We start from the raw sequence: 16,940 nt of genomic DNA, 5'->3' as shown, positions 1-16,940 counted from the left end.
CCCCCCCTCCCCTCCCGCACTGTGCGTTGTGTGTAAAAAAAAACGGCTTTTTTTAAAAAAAATCAAACCTGCAAACCCCCCCCCACCTCCCCCCACACTCTCTCCATTCCTCCTCCCTTTGAAAACCTTTAATTACACAGTTTGTGAGGGGGGGGAAACAAAAAAAAATATCCTGAAACCGGCCGCGCGGCTCTCAGCGCTGAGGGATATTGGGCTACTTTTGGGGCTCGTGTTTGGTGGATTTTGGGCTATAAAACGCATTGTAATCAGTGCCGCCCGCCCCGCCCGCCCGCCCCTCGCGCAGGGACGGTTGGAGTCTGTCCGCTGCCTGTGGCCGGGGCTCAGCTCCTCTCCTCTCCTCTCCTCCATGACTCCTCCCGGCAACAGGTTCGGCTGTTAAAAAAAATTTTTTCGCTCGAGGATCAGCCCCCACCCCCTCCAGCCCTGCCCTCCCCTCCCAGCCCAGCCCTCCCTGCCCTGCCCTCCCTGCCCTCCCCTCCCAGCCCTGAATGGACGGTGCTTTCAACAGATAAACCAGAAAGGACCGAGAGAGAGCGAGAGCGAGAGAGAAAACTTCCACCGGCATCGCCATGGGTGAGTGAGAGAGAGAGGGAGGGAGGGAGTGTGGAGCGGGAGGGATGGGAGCGGACAGTGGGACAGGGCCCGACCACTGCTCCTCACTCACTCACTCACTCAGTCACTCAGTCACAGACAGACCCGACTCTCCCCCAACCTCACCGACCCCACTCCAGCACCGCGCTCCCCCCCCCCCCGGTGCTGTGTGATTTCTCCCCCCGCGCTCCCCAAGTCATGGACACTTTCTCTGCCCCCGCGGTCTGTCTGTGTCTGTCTGTCTGTCTCTCGCCCCCTCCCCCCCTCCCGGAGGTGAACTCTGATACCAACCCTCCCCCATGTGTCTGATTTCATCACCACTGTCTGACCCCCCACTGTCTGACCCCCCCCCCACTGTCAGACCCCCCCCACTGTCTGATCCCCCCCCCACTGTCTGACCCCCCCCCACTGTCTGACCCCCCCCCACTGTCAGACCCCCCCCCCACTGTCAGACCCCCCCACTGTCAGACCCCCCCACTGTCAGACCCCCCCCCACTGTCAGACCCCCCCACTGTCTGATCCCCCCCCCCACTGTCAGACCCCCCCCCACTGTCAGACCCCCCCACTGTCAGACCCCCCCCACTGTCAGACCCCCCCCACTGTCAGACCCCCCCCCACTGTCAGACCCCCCCCACTGTCTGACCCCCCCCACTGTCAGACCCCCCCCACTGTCAGACCCCCCCCACTGTCAGACCCCCCCCCCACTGTCTGACCCCCCCACTGTCAGACCCCCCACTGTCAGACCCCCCCCACTGTCAGACCCCCCCCACTGTCAGACCCCCCCCCACTGTCTGACCCCCCCCACTGTCTGACCCCCCCCCACTGTCTAGACCCCCCCCACTGTCAGACCCCCCCCACTGTCAGACCCCCCCCCCACTGTCTGACCCCCCCCACTGTCTGACCCCCCCCCACTGTCTGCCCCCCCCACTGTCTGCCCCCCCCACTGTCTGCCCCCACCCCCCCACTGTCTGACCCCCACCCCCCACTGTCTGACCCCCACCCCCCACTGTCTGACCCCCACCCCCCCACTGTCAGACACCCACCCCCCACTGTCTGACCCCCACCCCCCACTGTCTGACCCCCCCCCCCACTGTCAGACCCCCCCCACTGTCTGACCCCCACCCCCCACTGTCTGACCCCCACCCCCCCACTGTCTGACCCCCACCCCCCCACTGTCAGACCCCCCCCCCCACTGTCAGACCCCCACCCCCCCACTGTCAGACCCCCACCCCCCACTGTCAGATCCCCCCCCACTGTCTGACACCCACCCCCACTGTCTGATCCCCCCCCCACTGTCTGAGTCCCCCCCCCACTGTCTGATCCCCCCCCCACTGTCTGAGCCCCCCCCCCACTGTCTGATGTCCCCCCCCACTGTCTGATCCCCCCCCCACTGTCTGAGCCCCCCCCCCACTGTCTGATGTCCCCCCGCCACTGTCTGATCCCCCCCCCCCACTGTCTGATCCCCCCCCCCCCCACTGTCTGATCCCCCCCCCACTGTCTGATCCCCCCCCCCCCCCACTGTCTGATCCCCCCCCCACTGTCTGATGCGCCCCCCCCCACTGTCTGATGTCCCCCCCCCACTGTCTGATCCCCCCCCCCACTGTCTGATCCCCCCCACCGCCCACTGTCTGATGTCCCCCCCCCACTGTCTGATCCCCCCCCCCCCCACTGTCTGATCCCCCCCCCCACTGTCTGATCCCCCCCCACTGTCTGACCCCCCCCACTGTCTGATCCCCCCCCACTGTCTGATTTCCCCCCTACCGTCTGATTTCCCCCCCACTATTATTCCCCCCCCGTCCATGTCTGATTTTTCTCACCCTCCCCAGTTTGCATGAATTAACTTCCCTCCTCCACGCCCCCTAATTGTGTTTGATTCCTTCCCCCCTATGTTGCGTCTGATTGATCTCTTTCCCCGCCCTCCCCACTAGATTGTGCCTCGTTTCCCAATCTCTCTCTCTCTCCCCGTCCCCCGTTGTGTCTGATTTCTCCCCTCCCCCCCAGGCTGTGTCTGATTTCTCCCCTCCCCCCCAGGCTGTGCCTGATTTCTCCCCTCCCCCCCCCCCAGGCTGTGCCTGATTTCTCCCCTCCCCCCCAGGCTGTGCCTGATTTCTCCCCTCCCCTCCCTGCTCTATGCCTCTGGGTTTAATTCCTGATAGACTTTGGCTGTGAATTATAATCCTTTTTTGAAGGTGTTTCCCAGTTTTGAGGAGATCGAGGGGGTTTCTGTCTCCACTGTTTGGAATGTAGGTTCCCGAGAGTTGTGTAATTCTTCACCAGAACTTGCATCAATACTATCCGCATGTTGTTACTTGTACTGTACTTGTTTTTCCAGTGAAGGGATGGAGGAAATGTGTGCACCTCTTCCCCGCTGTGACAAGTAGACAGAAACTCTTTGGAGTCGAGACTGAATTATTCACATCCCTCTACACACCGGGTTTCCTGCATAACTAATCCAGACAAAATAAGTTTGTCCTTCCTCAAAAGAATGCTTAAGCACGTTTTCCTGTTTCCTGTCTTTTCTTGTGCTCTTAGTGCATTTCGTTGTGTTAGAGAGAGGGTGAGAAGTAATTTACTATTAATGTCGGGTGGTAATCATGCGAATGCTTTTACTTTATGGAAACACAGACTATCAATTTTTAACTCCTTGGGGAAGGTGACATCTGTTTACTTTTGTTTTATTGCTAACTGGAAAGTGAAATGGAAACATTCCTGGAGGAGCTATTTAAAGAATTTACTTTTTTGATGTTGTTAACCCTTTTCGTTGACATCACATGCCCCTGTAAAGTGTTTTACCTAGTTTTGATCCTCTTTTAAGATAAATGTAGTGAACTTCAAAGAACAGTGTAAAGTTAACATGTTTTCCTTTTTAAAAAAATATCCATTTTTAGTAATGCAGTGGAGCCTGGAGTGATAGGATTTATACGTAGAAGTGTGCAGAAGTGTCAGCTTCAAAATTTGAGAAAAATTCTAGGCATCCTGACCTTCCTTCCAGATGCACATTAAATTTGGATGCATTTTTGTACATATAAAGATGGGAGGGGGTAACTTTTCAGTTATGGTGGAATTTAGCCTTTTCCAGAAATTGGGTAGGTGAAGCGTTCTAGTTGTCAGGTTAGGGTAATTATAACTAATAATTGACAAGGGAAGGTCAGAATCGAGCCTACCCTCTATGGCAGGCTCGGGAGACCTGAGCCAGGCAGGTCCGCAGTACTCCAGGGCACTACTGATGTAGGCAGTCCGGTTCATCGGCAGGACTTGGAAGGGCAGACCAGTCACTGGGAGTAGGAAATTTTTCCACGCAGCTCCTGTTAACCCTGCAAGCGAAGGCGTTAGTGGAAAGGGTGGTCCTAGCTGGACAAGCAGCGGGAAAGCTTGCCAGACAGTACTATCAATGGCATACTATGCAGTTTTAGTTGGTTGGACTCCAGCAGTAGCTCAACACACACACCTCAATCCTTGACTCTTGCCAACCTGTGCCTAATACGGTAAGCAGGATCTGTCCTCCAGGGAGAGTGCACATTCCATTCCAACTATCTATCTCTGGAATTTCCATGTGTAGGGATGGATGAAATTCTCAGTTTGGTTTGGATACTCTTGAGCATGGTGATGGGGTTGTGACATGTGTCAGACATCAAAAAACTGACCACAAAAACAATTTGATTTACTGAACTCTTTATTTATCCTGCGCAGATTGTAAACTCACCAAATTGCATTCAATATTCAGTTATGTTTAGGGATAAGCTTAAACTTTTCAGTCTTATACAGGATTTCATCATGATGATTTTTTCAGACTTTAGCTCTCTAACTCTTCAGTCAACTGGCCACCAGAGGTTAATTAACTTGTTCTAATAAACAATGCTTAGATTACTTTGTTTCTTGACCATTTGCACACAAAATGATTTGGGTGAATCGATGAAGGCATTAATTCTGTTTGCGTATGGGTTCTTATGTGTGTTTATCTTCTAAAAAAATTACCATTAGTTATCTTGATTTTCACATTGTAACTTGACAAAATGTACAATGGAGGCTTTTGTGAATCTTGAGATTTAGTTCTGTGTGCCTTTTTCAGCAGCTCATCATTGTACATGGCCTAGGCTATAGTGCATAACATTAGCAATTTGCACTTATATAGCACCCCTCACACAGGATCGCATCCTTGAGAGCTTGTAAATGTTTTGTTCTTTCCATTGTACCATCAAAAAGCTAGTTACAGAAATCATAGTTATATTCTATCAAGAAAAATATAAACCTGAAAAGGCTTTGGCTGAGATTTTTATCCTAACCCCATTTTACTAAGAAAATGTAAAAAAAACTTTCAAAGGATTGTTGACCAGGACCCACCCCCTTTTTTTGAAAAACATTATGGGATCTTTAATGTCCACCTGAAGAAGTGGGGCCTCCCTCCGCCTTGCCCCCTCTTCCCCGCCTGAAAACATTCTTCTTCGACTGCTTACGGCTGCTTCCACCCCCCCGGCTCGTAGTCAGGCTCCGCCACTGTTAAGCGGTCTGAGATGCTACCCTGTGTGGAGGGCACTGTATAAGTGCAAGTTGTTGTTATATGAAGGACAGCCCCTTTGCCAAATAGTGTCAGGAATGGTAGTTAAACACCACCTAAAAATGTACCTCTTCAACTGCTCTTTGGTCAGGTCCCCTTCCCCACACCACCCTCTCCTCCGTTGCTTAGTGTACCTATGTGAAGGGTGCAAAGGTGAAGCCTGTTATTGTAGTTCTTCCCCCAGTTGAGTGTCAGAGGGGGCAACAATTGTATGAAGTTAACACTTAGTAATATGTAAGATCCCTTCACCCTAAGACTTGAACATTAACATCATTAAAGTTAACTATCTCTTGTATTTTCTAAGCTATCTGGGCTTGCTTGAAGCTTATTTATAGCACAAAGAGTCAAAGTGGGGATTTGTATGGCTTACAGGGACATCAGGATCATGGATATATCAAGAGGTTGCATTGTGAACAGTGGTGGTCGCAGAATATATTATTGAAAGATGCATGTGAATTGTGAACCTGCGTGGAAAGGGTGTTTGGGGCATGTGGTGCCCAGCATTTTCTATTGTACAAAGGAACATGTGTTGCACCTGTAACAGGGCTTCAATTTTATCCTCTTTCTCTTGTGGAAAATGTCTGGTCTCTTGTTTGTGCTTCTGCCAAGGTGATATTATGATCTTGCTGTGTGTGGAAATCTAGCAAATCAATTACTCGGAACTATGCAGATTGTTTCCCTGTGTGTGTTTTTGAGCAGTGAGTCTTTTTATGTAAGTAGCAGAACACAGTACAACAACAACAAAATTACATTTATAATTACAGTACAGTGTATCAACATTTGTCTTTAAATAATCAACTGCCGATTCATCAACAACAACAATAATAAAATGACATTGTATAGCGTCTTTCACATCGGGAGAACACCTCAAGGCGCTGGACAGACAGAGTTGATCAATGATCAATAACGCTTATGAACACCCAATATGTTAAGATTAAAGGGGTAAATGTTGAATAGAAATTCATTGCTATGTAAGGGTAAAAAACTTAACTGTTGCTTCTACAGCTGACTTATTTTCTTTCAGTCATCTTCCTGTGCATTTTCCTATTTAAATATTAAAGTAATTAGGCTTTTCAGATAATAAATTAGTGTTTCCCTCATTTACAGAATATAATTATAGCATGCTAGAAATTTCTTTTCGTTTGGGGTATAAATTAGTCTCTAATACGTTTTAAATGCGTTGAATTCTGTTACACTGTTACTTGAATGATAAAAACTGTTTTAGAAATTTTCAAGAAGTCATTCTTTTTTAAATAAAGCCTTTAAACTACGTTAGAAACATTAGGTGGTAACAGTAGATAATTGATCCATCTCAGTTACCCTAAAGATTCTTTCGACACATCTGTCTCATCTTCTAATAACACTGAATCCTTTTCACTTCCAAGAACTCGCCAAGTTCCTTTTAGTGCCCTAGTTCATGAATATTCATTTGTGTCAACAAGAGGTATGATTAACCTCATGTTGAGTTAAATAAATACTCAAACAGATAGATATGGTACAACATCACAGCAGATACACGTTCGTGAAGATTGAAAAATTACTGGTCTGGTGAATAGGTCTGAGAAGCCGGCAGCCTCCTTCCCGATGCATATATGGAACCCGGTTGTTAGTTGATTGGCAGATCGCTTTTCCGGGGGGAATAATTCCTTCAAAAATTTTTTAAAAAATTGGTCACTTTAATCCATGATTGTTTGTGGGACACTGTTGTGCGCAATTGGCTGCTGCGTTTCACCCACAAAATATACAGTCAATTCAGTTTGCAGTATTTTCTGTGAAGCTCTTTGAGATGTCTCGAAGACATGATAATGTTCTATATCAAATTCAAGGATTATTATTATATATATTTCTGGGCAGGAAAATATATACATAAATTTTTTTTAAAGTAATAAAAATATACAGTATATTTTAGACAAAAAATTCACTGAGCACCATCATTCCAAATCCCATTTTTAGAAAAACTAACATTTATTTACACAAAATATAGTCCCCCCCTCCATCTCTATAAAGTGCTTGAGACATTATCCTACTTGAAAGGTGGAAGTTATTTTGAAATAGGCTGCAGCATGAAGAGTCCTCTGGAAGATGAGTAAAGGAGGCTCTAACTTTTATATGGCTGATGTGTGATCCGGTGGAGCCTTGGTAGTACTGGCTTGTTTTTNAAAAAAAGTCATCAGGGTTATTGGGGTGAAGCCAATGTTTAGATTTAAAATACTACCATCTTTAAAATACTACCAATTGTAAAAACATCTTTTAAGAATTTTCATGGACAAGGATGAAATTCATGGATGCTTTACTTTTTGCTCCCAGTGAAAAAAATATAACGCTTAAATAAATCTGTTGAAAGGAATCTGTGAATTATTGACCGTTAGTGAGAGCTGGCTAAGCATGCTTTCGGTTGAATGGCTGGGGGCTGAGTTCTGTGGATGGTTTCCCATGTACAGTACCACTAGAATTAGCCTTGAATGCTACTTTGGGTACGTGTGCCAAAGATTCCTCTGGTGTTGACAGTGAGCGTCTTTGTATATGGGGAGAATAAAAACTTAATCCAGTCCTTACCTATCATGTGCAGTTTGGAGTAATGATGACAGGAAGTTTTTAGAAGCGGGAACCTTAGCCGATTTTGTTTTCTTTTTTTTCTTCTCAGCCAGATAAAGTGCTCCCTCCCCCACTGCCAACCTTGATGAGATCAGCTACCTGAACATAGTTTTAAATAGTGTTAGGTTAATACAATATTTACCCAAAAAGTTGAAGGAAATCTCTTTCTTCATCTCTAATGTGCTGTGCTGGGAGTGGTAGTGTGTGGGTCAGTGTCGATATCCATGTTTCCTCACATGGTCACCCTGACATGGTCGTTTTGATTTGTTTGTGTTGGGTATCATCGAGGAGTGATTTGTTCCCTAAGTAAATTGGGCATGTTCACGCTGGAAAAGAGAAGATTGAGAGGAGACATGATTGCTGCCTTGTGGTCGCATGATATGTGCATGCGACCGCCAGGAAGTTGGAAGGGGAACTAGATGGACCTTGATCTATTTTTGTCTAGCATTTCTTATGTTCTTATGATGAGACAATTTACCCGTTAAGTGATCAGGGAAACTTTCTTTGATTTTAGACATTGATTCCAATATACCAAATGCATCATTTTGTGAATCACTTTACTGTTACTACAGAATACAGTAATTGTGTGGGATTTTTAAGTGCTACTTAAAGAAACTCCTGTGGGTTTTCTGTGGAGCATTCATGAGGATAATTTTTATCTAGAAAATTGTAGTGGGCTTGTTGGCAAAGGCACTGGGAGAAATACACTTCTCTTTTAATGTCCACCTAACATGGGATCTTTAACATCCAGCCAAAGGGAAGAGGGAACCGCATTTTAACCTTTCATGTGAAGATGGCACCTGAAACAATGGAAAACTCCCAGCACTTTACAGGAGTGTCATCCTGCACTAAACAAGTTCAAAGTTCCAGTGTAGTATATGAACCCACGACTGACGGCTGTTTGCAGGAGATGATTGTAGAAATTTGGTTGAAAATGGGGGAATGAAAGAAAACTTAACATTGTCAAGCATATCCAAGCTATCAGAGCTATGGAGATAGTGTGGCATAGATTCACATGAACCCTAACAAGTCATGAGATGATGCACATGTATGCGGATGACACCCAAATCTACTTCTCCTCCTACGATTGCGACTCCCAGTCCGCTGATGTCCTGTCAGCCTGTTTGACGGACATCAAGGCCTGGATGAGCACAAATTTCCTGCAGCTGAATGTCAGCAAGACGGAAGCCATACTCTTTGGCTCCCATCAACGTCTTCTCTCCTGCAGGTCACAATTCCTCAACCTCCCTGGGCTCTCCTTCAGATTCACCGAACCTGTGCACAACTTAGGCATCAGATTCGATCCCCAGCTTTCCTTTCTACCCCACATCCATTCCCTGAACAGGAACACTTTTTTCCACCTCCGTCACATTGCCCACCTTCAGCTCCACAGTACACAAAATTCAATTAATTTAAAACTCTGCTGCCTGGATACTCACAAAGCTCCGTACCCCCATCACACCAGTCCTTGGCGAACTCCGCTGGCTCCCAGTTATTTAATGGATCGATTTTAAGATCCTCTCACTCATTTTCAAATCCCTTCTTGCCCTCGCACCTCCCTACCTATCCGATCTGCTTATCACCCACTCCACCACCCGCTGTCTCCGCTCAGCTGGCTCCGGCCTCCTGTTTGTCCCTCATCGCCTCTGCTCCACCTTCGGTGGCAGTGCATTCAGCTACTACACCCCTAAACTCTGGAACTGTCTTCCTAAATCCCTCCACTTTGCCCCCTCACTCCCCACTTTCATATCCTGCCTAAAGACCTTTCTTTTCGATCATGCTTATGGTCACCTTCCCCTTCCCTCTCCCGCTGGCTTGGTATCAGACTCCATCATTGTCAAGCGCTCCGGGATGCTACCCCAAGTGAAGGGCACTATATAAATGCAAATTGTTGTTGTTGAAAGACTTTAGGTACGGTCATAACAGAAAGCCTTTAGGCATGATCTGGAGATGGGCAAAGAGGGAGCAAGACGGAGGGATTGAAGCAAGGAAACTCACTCACTGATGGTGGGATGGATCAGTTGAGGGACATTGAAGCTGATGTTAGCAGAGCAGTCCCAATGGTAGGATCTCAGGAGGTCATAGAGGTAGGGAGGGGTGAGGCTGTGGAGGGATTTGGAATTGAGGATGAAGATCTTGAATTTGATCTGTTGGGATTGTGGAGCCAGTGGAGCTGAGCAAGGATGGGGTGATGGTTTGATGGAGCCTGTAGTGGGAGAGGACTCAGGCTACAGAGTTCTAAATGTTGCAAGGAAGAAAAAGCTCTGATGAGCAGAATTTTCAAATAATCATACCCCGAGGTGATGAAGGTGTGTGTGGATGAGGATCTCAGCAGTTGTGGAAGAGAAGGCTGTGGTCGTGGCAACCAAAATGGGGAATGTGAGGGAAGCTTGTGTAGCAGTGGTGGCCAATCTTTTTAGGTTGGCCCACAAAATGCATTTTCTTGATTGATTTATGCAATAAATCAAGAAATAATCAATCAAGAAAAACCTGGAAACGCACTACCAATTAAACACGTATTTACCCAGACTAATGTGAATGTTCGGGGGGGAGTGGGGGCTCTTGATGCCCCAGCGCGGTAATTTGTCTGGCACTGCTGTATACAGATCCCAGCATTGTTTCTCCTGGACTGAGTGACACTAGATTGGCTTCTATGCTGGTCCAAAGCTTCAGTCTTTTAAAGTCGACAGAATGACACTTGTACACAATTGACTCCTTCTTGCTGGTGATAACACTGAAGTATCTTAGCTGAGACAAAGGAGGTGATAAATGCTTAGGAATCCTCAAAACTCCACAAATTGTTATTTAAAGGCAAACGGCTTTATAATTAAATAATTTTCTAATGTAACCAGACAAGTTCTTTGAACAAAAACTGAAGTTCTTGGATTGCTTTTCTTTCTGATTGACTTACTAAATGTTAACTCTTGTTTGACTGTGTGTTTGTTTTCAGTGGAAGTTATTGTGGAATATGATTACGAAGCAGTACAACAGGATGAGCTGACAATAAGAGTTGGTGATATCATCAGGAACGTGGCAAAACTGGAAGAGGATGGGTGGTGTGAAGGAGAGTTAAATGGGAAGAGTGGATTTTTTCCTGATAACTTCGTCAAAGTGAGTAAGGAAAATATTGAAATATAAATCTCATTTTATGAATTCTATTAGAGACTATGTTTGAGAGCATGAGATATAGAATATAGTGTGCCAATTGAAAAAAAATGTAATGGTGGTTAGGGACATAATATAAACTGCTGAGAAGTACGCAATCAAAACAGAGAAGTTTTAAGTGATTTTATTGACTGCATCTTTAGCAACAAACAGAAAATCTGGCACAAAATAATTGCTTATAAAAAGTTAACAAGTAACATGAGTTATGTAATAATTTGGCAAGTTGCAATGAGCATGTTACAAGTGATTTGTTTGTAACTTTTATTTTGCCCATTTTGTGTTGTGCTTTGCTGTCATAAACCTGAGAAAGGTGTAAGTAATTAAAAAAAAATCTTCATTCTCTTCATTTCGTCTCAAAGACGTGATAAGGCTCTATATCAAATGCAAGGATTATTATTTCCTTTGCCCACCTCCCTCTTGTGTAATATAAAAGCCTGCTTTCTTGGTTAGCGCCTTCTCTAGCCCTCATACACCCACCTTCCACCAAATTCCTGGTCAGAAGATTGATCGCATAACTCTAAAGTTATTGTGTCATCGGTTTGCTATGGCCTTGATCTTCCTATTAGGCATGATCAATATTGTGTGTATGTGTGTGGACTGAGAATTATATTTATGTTCCAATAGTATTGTGAGAATTGTGTTCCAAGAATATTGTGGTGAATTGATGATCCACCTGTAAAATATTCTCACTTGTCATTAACCACAATGATGCGGTTTTATATTATTGTCTGCAAATATTCACATTTTATTAATCTGGACCAGACCCCGTTCAGTCTTATGAAAATGCATACTTTTTCTAGGCCAGTTTCTTTAATCTTGACTCTTACTTTGTGTTTGGACGCTGTTTCTCAAATGCTCATCCATTCGTGACCTGCTGTACAATAATGAGATTGTGACCTCTTCAATCGATTGAAATATTCGGATGTAAATGTGTATTAATGATAATCCTTACATTTGAAATAGCGTCTTACCACATCGCCAAGATGTTTCAAAGCGCTTCACAGGATTTATTGTAGTGTGTTGTGACTGTATTTTGAAGATGAAAGCAGGAATAATTTGCATATAGCAATGTTCCACAAATTGAATGACCAACTTTATTGATGATCACTGACTGCACCAGGAGAAATTCAGTTCTCTTTTTGAATGATGCTGTGGGATCTTTAATATCCACCTGAACAGACAAGACCTCATTTTAACATCTTATCTGAAGGATGCTGTTTTGCGCCAACATTAGCACGAACCATAAATTGAAATTGATATCAATAAAGTTAATAATACTGTAACTCCAAAATTTTCATTGTGAGATATGGAGCACGACTAATAGCATTTGCATGATCTCCTGCTTATCAAAGTGGAGCTCAAATCTTGCAATTCAATAATTTAGAATAAGGTGTGGTCTTAGTTCTACAAGGGCGAGTGTTTAGCTGGTGATGTGGCTTTCCTACAGCCACGGCACAACCAAGTATGGAAACATTGTGCAAAAGGGAACTTGTTGGATTGAAAACTAATTGAAATAATGGATTGTAGTTTAGTTAACAAAAGGTAGCCAAAGGTAATCAAATGTCAAATTTGTATAGGTAGATCAGCATGCGATGCTGATGTGCATGTCTGTATTGAACCTACTTCTGGGATGTGCTCAATTACATTTCCAGTGCATATGCTGAGCAGAAATAAAAAACAAGTGCGGTTTTGAATTAGATTTATTTGTAGCTGCCATACAAATGAGCAACTGACTTTTTAATTCAAACATATGAGAATTCCTCTGTTTTTTGTCCTTTTTACATTGATTAAATATAAAGCAGGCAATTTATTTCAAATCAAGGAAGTTTCACCTGCAATTAATTTTCCTTTTCATCAGCTGCAGCAAATGTTTTTGCTTATGCAAAACCACATCAAGGGGATTTTATATTGGGTTCAAACCTGGGAGAAGATCAAACAAATAAGTTCCGATGTATGGCTGAACAGCTTGTTAGGTTTGTTGATGCTGGTTTACTTTGGAGTAATTGCTTGTATCACTTAAAATGTCAGTGTTCTGATAGAGGACTTGAGAGTAGTAGAAATACAAATAATTTTGCTGTATGAGCACTGAATGAAAGTTGAAGATATATGGTATATTGATCAACCTTCATAATGTTAATTTTGCATTTAATGTTCTTTTTAAGATCATATTAGTTATTTTACATTATTTGAATACAAAATGGACGAAGCTTTTTAGAGTGAGCTGTGAAAAGCGAGGGCCCCAACTATGAACTTTGTGGGACACATCCTGTCGCTGCCTACCGATCAGAATGTTCCTTTAATTTCAAATCTCTTGTTTGCTTTCTTCTAATCATGCCACTGCGTTGCCACGAATCATGTGCTTTAATTTTAGCTATTAATGCATTGTGTGGAGCTCTCTCCACGCAGATGACATCTATGACTCCTTTATCTGCTGCCGCAATAATTCTCCCAAACCTTCCTAAGCCGTCCTAGCTGCACATTCCATAAGCTCAAACTCATACAAAACTCTACAACCCATATTCTTTCCCAAACCATTACTCCCATCCTCCTGAGTTCTAATACCCGATTTGAACAATGTTATGCTACATATTCTGCCCTTCAGCCTTTTTCTTTCTGCACTCTCTGCTCTTCCGATACGGTCATCCTTTGTCCCACTGTCTGATTAGTGAAAGTGGAACACCCACAACAGCCACAACACCCCTCTGGAACATTTTTCCTAAATCTCTGTTATTCTCTCTCTGCCTTTGCAGCCTCTTAAAACTTATCTCGCTTTTGGTTGGCATCCTCAATTCTATTTTCTCCTTGATCTGTGCTCACTATCACATTCATTAAGAGTTTCAAGACATTTATCATGTCACAATTGCTTTATAAATGCTAGTTGTTGTTTTGCCAGAAACCTAAAATGCCAGTTTTAAAACCCTGTCTTGTTGAACGTAATTTTTAAAAACCTGTGTCGTCTGAACCAATTTCAAGCAAGCATGGACAATTCCTGAACCATTCCAGTTGTGTGTAGCACAACCTAAATGGCACATATTTTAATGTAGATAATTGAAATGTGTATCGTATTTTAAAATGTGGATATTAATAGTGAATCCACAACTGTTTATGGGACACTGCTGTGCGCAATTGGCTGCCGTGTTTCGGCTACAACATATACAGTCAATTCACTTTACAGTATATTCTGTGAAGCGCTTTGAGACGTCTCGAAAATGTGATAAGGCGCTACATCAAATGCAAGGATTATTATTTTAAGAAAATTTGCCACTCGTAAGTGCCTACTGTGAGCTATACAATCTACACACCAAAGTCCATGAAACTGCACAAGCTAACCAAATGCATTCAACCCCTGGATCTGGAATTCAGTCTTACACAGATTCCGTGATCTAAAAACCACCGCCAATTCCAAATTACAGCCAGCCCAACTATGTAGGATAAACTATGGAATTTGATTTGAAATCTCAGTGCCACAGATTGGAATGACAACGTTGTTGGAATAACAAACACCCGTTTCCAGCTGGTGTTTGTCGTTCCTACAATTTGTTGAACTTTTTCTCAGCTGTAAACCATAAGTCACAATTGGTGTTGTCTATTTAGTTGCGGCCATTTCTTGCCTTATAAAAGTCAGAATTGTAAAACACTGTCTGCAAAACAGCCACTTCTGAGGTTCAAGATTGTATTTTTAATGGACTTTCATAGCGAACGCCACAACTTAATTCGCAAACTGGAATTTTTTATTAGTGCACTGCGATTTGCAAATATTGCATGTTTCATACCAATTCTAGTTTGTAATGCTTCATTTTGTGGTTCACTTTGCTGTGTCCAAAAGGCCAAGTGTTTTGTGTTACGCTTGATCAGTATACTTATCTTTGAATAGTTGTTCAATGAGAAATGTTTTAAGCAGTAGTGGGGAAGACTTAAGATGCTTTTTTTTCTCAAAACAATAAAAGGGTGAGGTATGGTTCTCCTACACAACATTAGACTTGAGAAGTTGAGATTAATTTGTCAAAAATGTTGGCGGAGGAGGTTTAACAGTTGTAGTTTCTCTCCTCCCCCACACAGTTGCTTGAATGCAAAAATACGTTGTATAAATTTCCCTTTCCTGAACTCTTCTAACTATAAAGTCTTGATTTCTTCTCTGAATTACCTCTTCCTCATTCTCTTGATAAAGACTCGACTCGACTCTTTGCACCACCTTCAAATATAGACTTGTTTAATTTTGCCAGGATAATTTGTGATTTTAAAAAAAGAGCCTTGCTTATGTCTTCCCAATTTGCTGTGCCTCCATCTTCATTCCTTTCTCCTTTCACCTACAAGGCCATTCACGGCCTTGCTCCCTCCTACCTCTCCAACCTACTATCCCCCTACCTACCTGTCCGTACCCTCCGTTCCTCCTGCTCCGTCCGGTCTGCTCCACGTCCCCCGCCCCAACCGCCTTACCATCGGTGGTCGGGCCTTCAGCCTCTCAGCCCCGAGGCTCTGGAACTCTATCCCCCAGTGCCTTCGCCTTGCTTCCTCCCTTTCCTCCTTCAAGGCCGGTCTCAAAACCTTTCTCTTTGACCGTGCCTTCAGCTCCCCTCTCGACTCTCTTCCCCTCTCGCTCCCTCCCTCCCCTCACCCTGACCATTTCCCCCTCCTCGCTCCCTCCCTTCCCTCCCCTCACCCTGACCATTTCCCCCCTGCTCGGGTCATGACCCAACTGTGCAGCGCCTTGGGACGTCCTCCTGACGTGAAAGGCGCTTTATAAATGGAATCTTGTTGTTGTTGTTTCTTCATCCTCTTTATACCAACAACTTAGTTTCTCATTTTATTACTCTTCCGCTTACCATCTGTCAGGTCATCTTGCCTTTTGCAAATTACAACAACAGAATTTTTTCTTTTCCCTCCAATAATAATAATAATAATAATAATAATCCTTGCATTTGATATAGCGCTTTTCATGTCAGGAGGACATCCCAAAATGCTTTCAAGAGAAATCACACTTACTTTCACATAATTTGTTGTCAGGTTCACCATTCAGTGCTTCACCTTAAGATCTTTTCCTTGTGAGCACAGTAGATACAATTACCTATTAATTTGTTTATTACGAACAAATGAATTACGGTTTATTACGAACCTGGAGGTCCTGATTGACAATAAATTGAAGCTTTCCCAACAATGCTCTCTGTCAGTGAGTAAAGCAAATCAGATGTTGGGATGTTTCAAAAGATCAATAGCAAGTTGAAATAGTGGGGTAATCCTACCATTTTATAAGTCATTGGTGAGACCATACTTAAAGTACAGTTCTGGTCCCCGCAGTACAAAGAGGATATTGGAGAAATCGAGAAGATACAGAGGAAGGCAACCAAAATGATTGAGGGAATAGAAGGACTGGACTATGAGGAACGACTAAGTAAACTGGGCATGTTCACGCTGGAAAAGAGAAGATTGAGAGGCAACATGATTACTGTCTTTAAGATTCCAAAGGGGCAAAGCAATATAGATCACGACAGGCTGTTTCAACTTGTCCAGAATAGTAGAACTAGAGGACATGGCCTGTGATTGAAGGGGGATAAATTCAGAACGAATCTACACAAACACTATTTCAGTGAGCTAAGAAGCTGAGGAACAGGCTCTCTAGGGAGACGGTTGAAGCAGGAAGTGTTGATTCTTTCAAAACAGATTCAAGAGTTTTCTTTTAGGAAATAACATAATGGGATATAGTACATAGGTAGTTTGGGACATATGTGCATGCACCTGCCAGGAAGCTGGAAGGCAAACTAGATGGACCTTGGTCTTTTTTCATCTAGCATTTCTTACGTTCTTACGACAAAAAGTGGAACAGGTTCCTGTGAATCACTCTATACCAGAGGAATTTTTTTAGGCTACTTTTTCATTACATATTAACCAGTGATTGCAGGAATGCAGTTGCCAGCAAGCAAGATGAAGTAGGACTAAACATGGAGCCTCCCAAGTAAGATCTGATGACCCCTGAAGCCAAAATAATGTTAATCTTTCAACAGAAGTTAATTTTTTT

The 16,940-nt window shown here is 44.0% G+C and overlaps 1 protein-coding gene across 2 annotated transcripts in view; it reads left to right on the top strand.

Moving 5' to 3' along the window:
* The first annotated feature begins 582 nt into the window (after positions 1 to 582).
* The window catches only part of LOC103185005 (CD2-associated protein), a 96,726-nt gene continuing 80,368 nt past the window's right edge, over positions 583 to 16,940 (top strand). For both annotated transcript variants that reach the window (XM_042333184.1, XM_042333183.1), the window contains exons 1-2: positions 583 to 594; positions 10,713 to 10,873. In XM_042333184.1, the coding sequence (XP_042189118.1) occupies positions 591 to 594; positions 10,713 to 10,873 (165 nt within the window). In that variant the 5' untranslated portion in view covers positions 583 to 590. The remainder of the gene's footprint in view (positions 595 to 10,712; positions 10,874 to 16,940) is intronic.

This window comes from Callorhinchus milii, unplaced genomic scaffold, assembly GCF_018977255.1.
Source record: "Callorhinchus milii isolate IMCB2004 unplaced genomic scaffold, IMCB_Cmil_1.0 Scaffold3, whole genome shotgun sequence".
NCBI lineage: Eukaryota > Metazoa > Chordata > Chondrichthyes > Chimaeriformes > Callorhinchidae > Callorhinchus > Callorhinchus milii.
The sequence above is the reverse complement of the archived record's forward strand: the minus strand, read 5'-3'. Positions and strand labels throughout refer to the sequence as shown.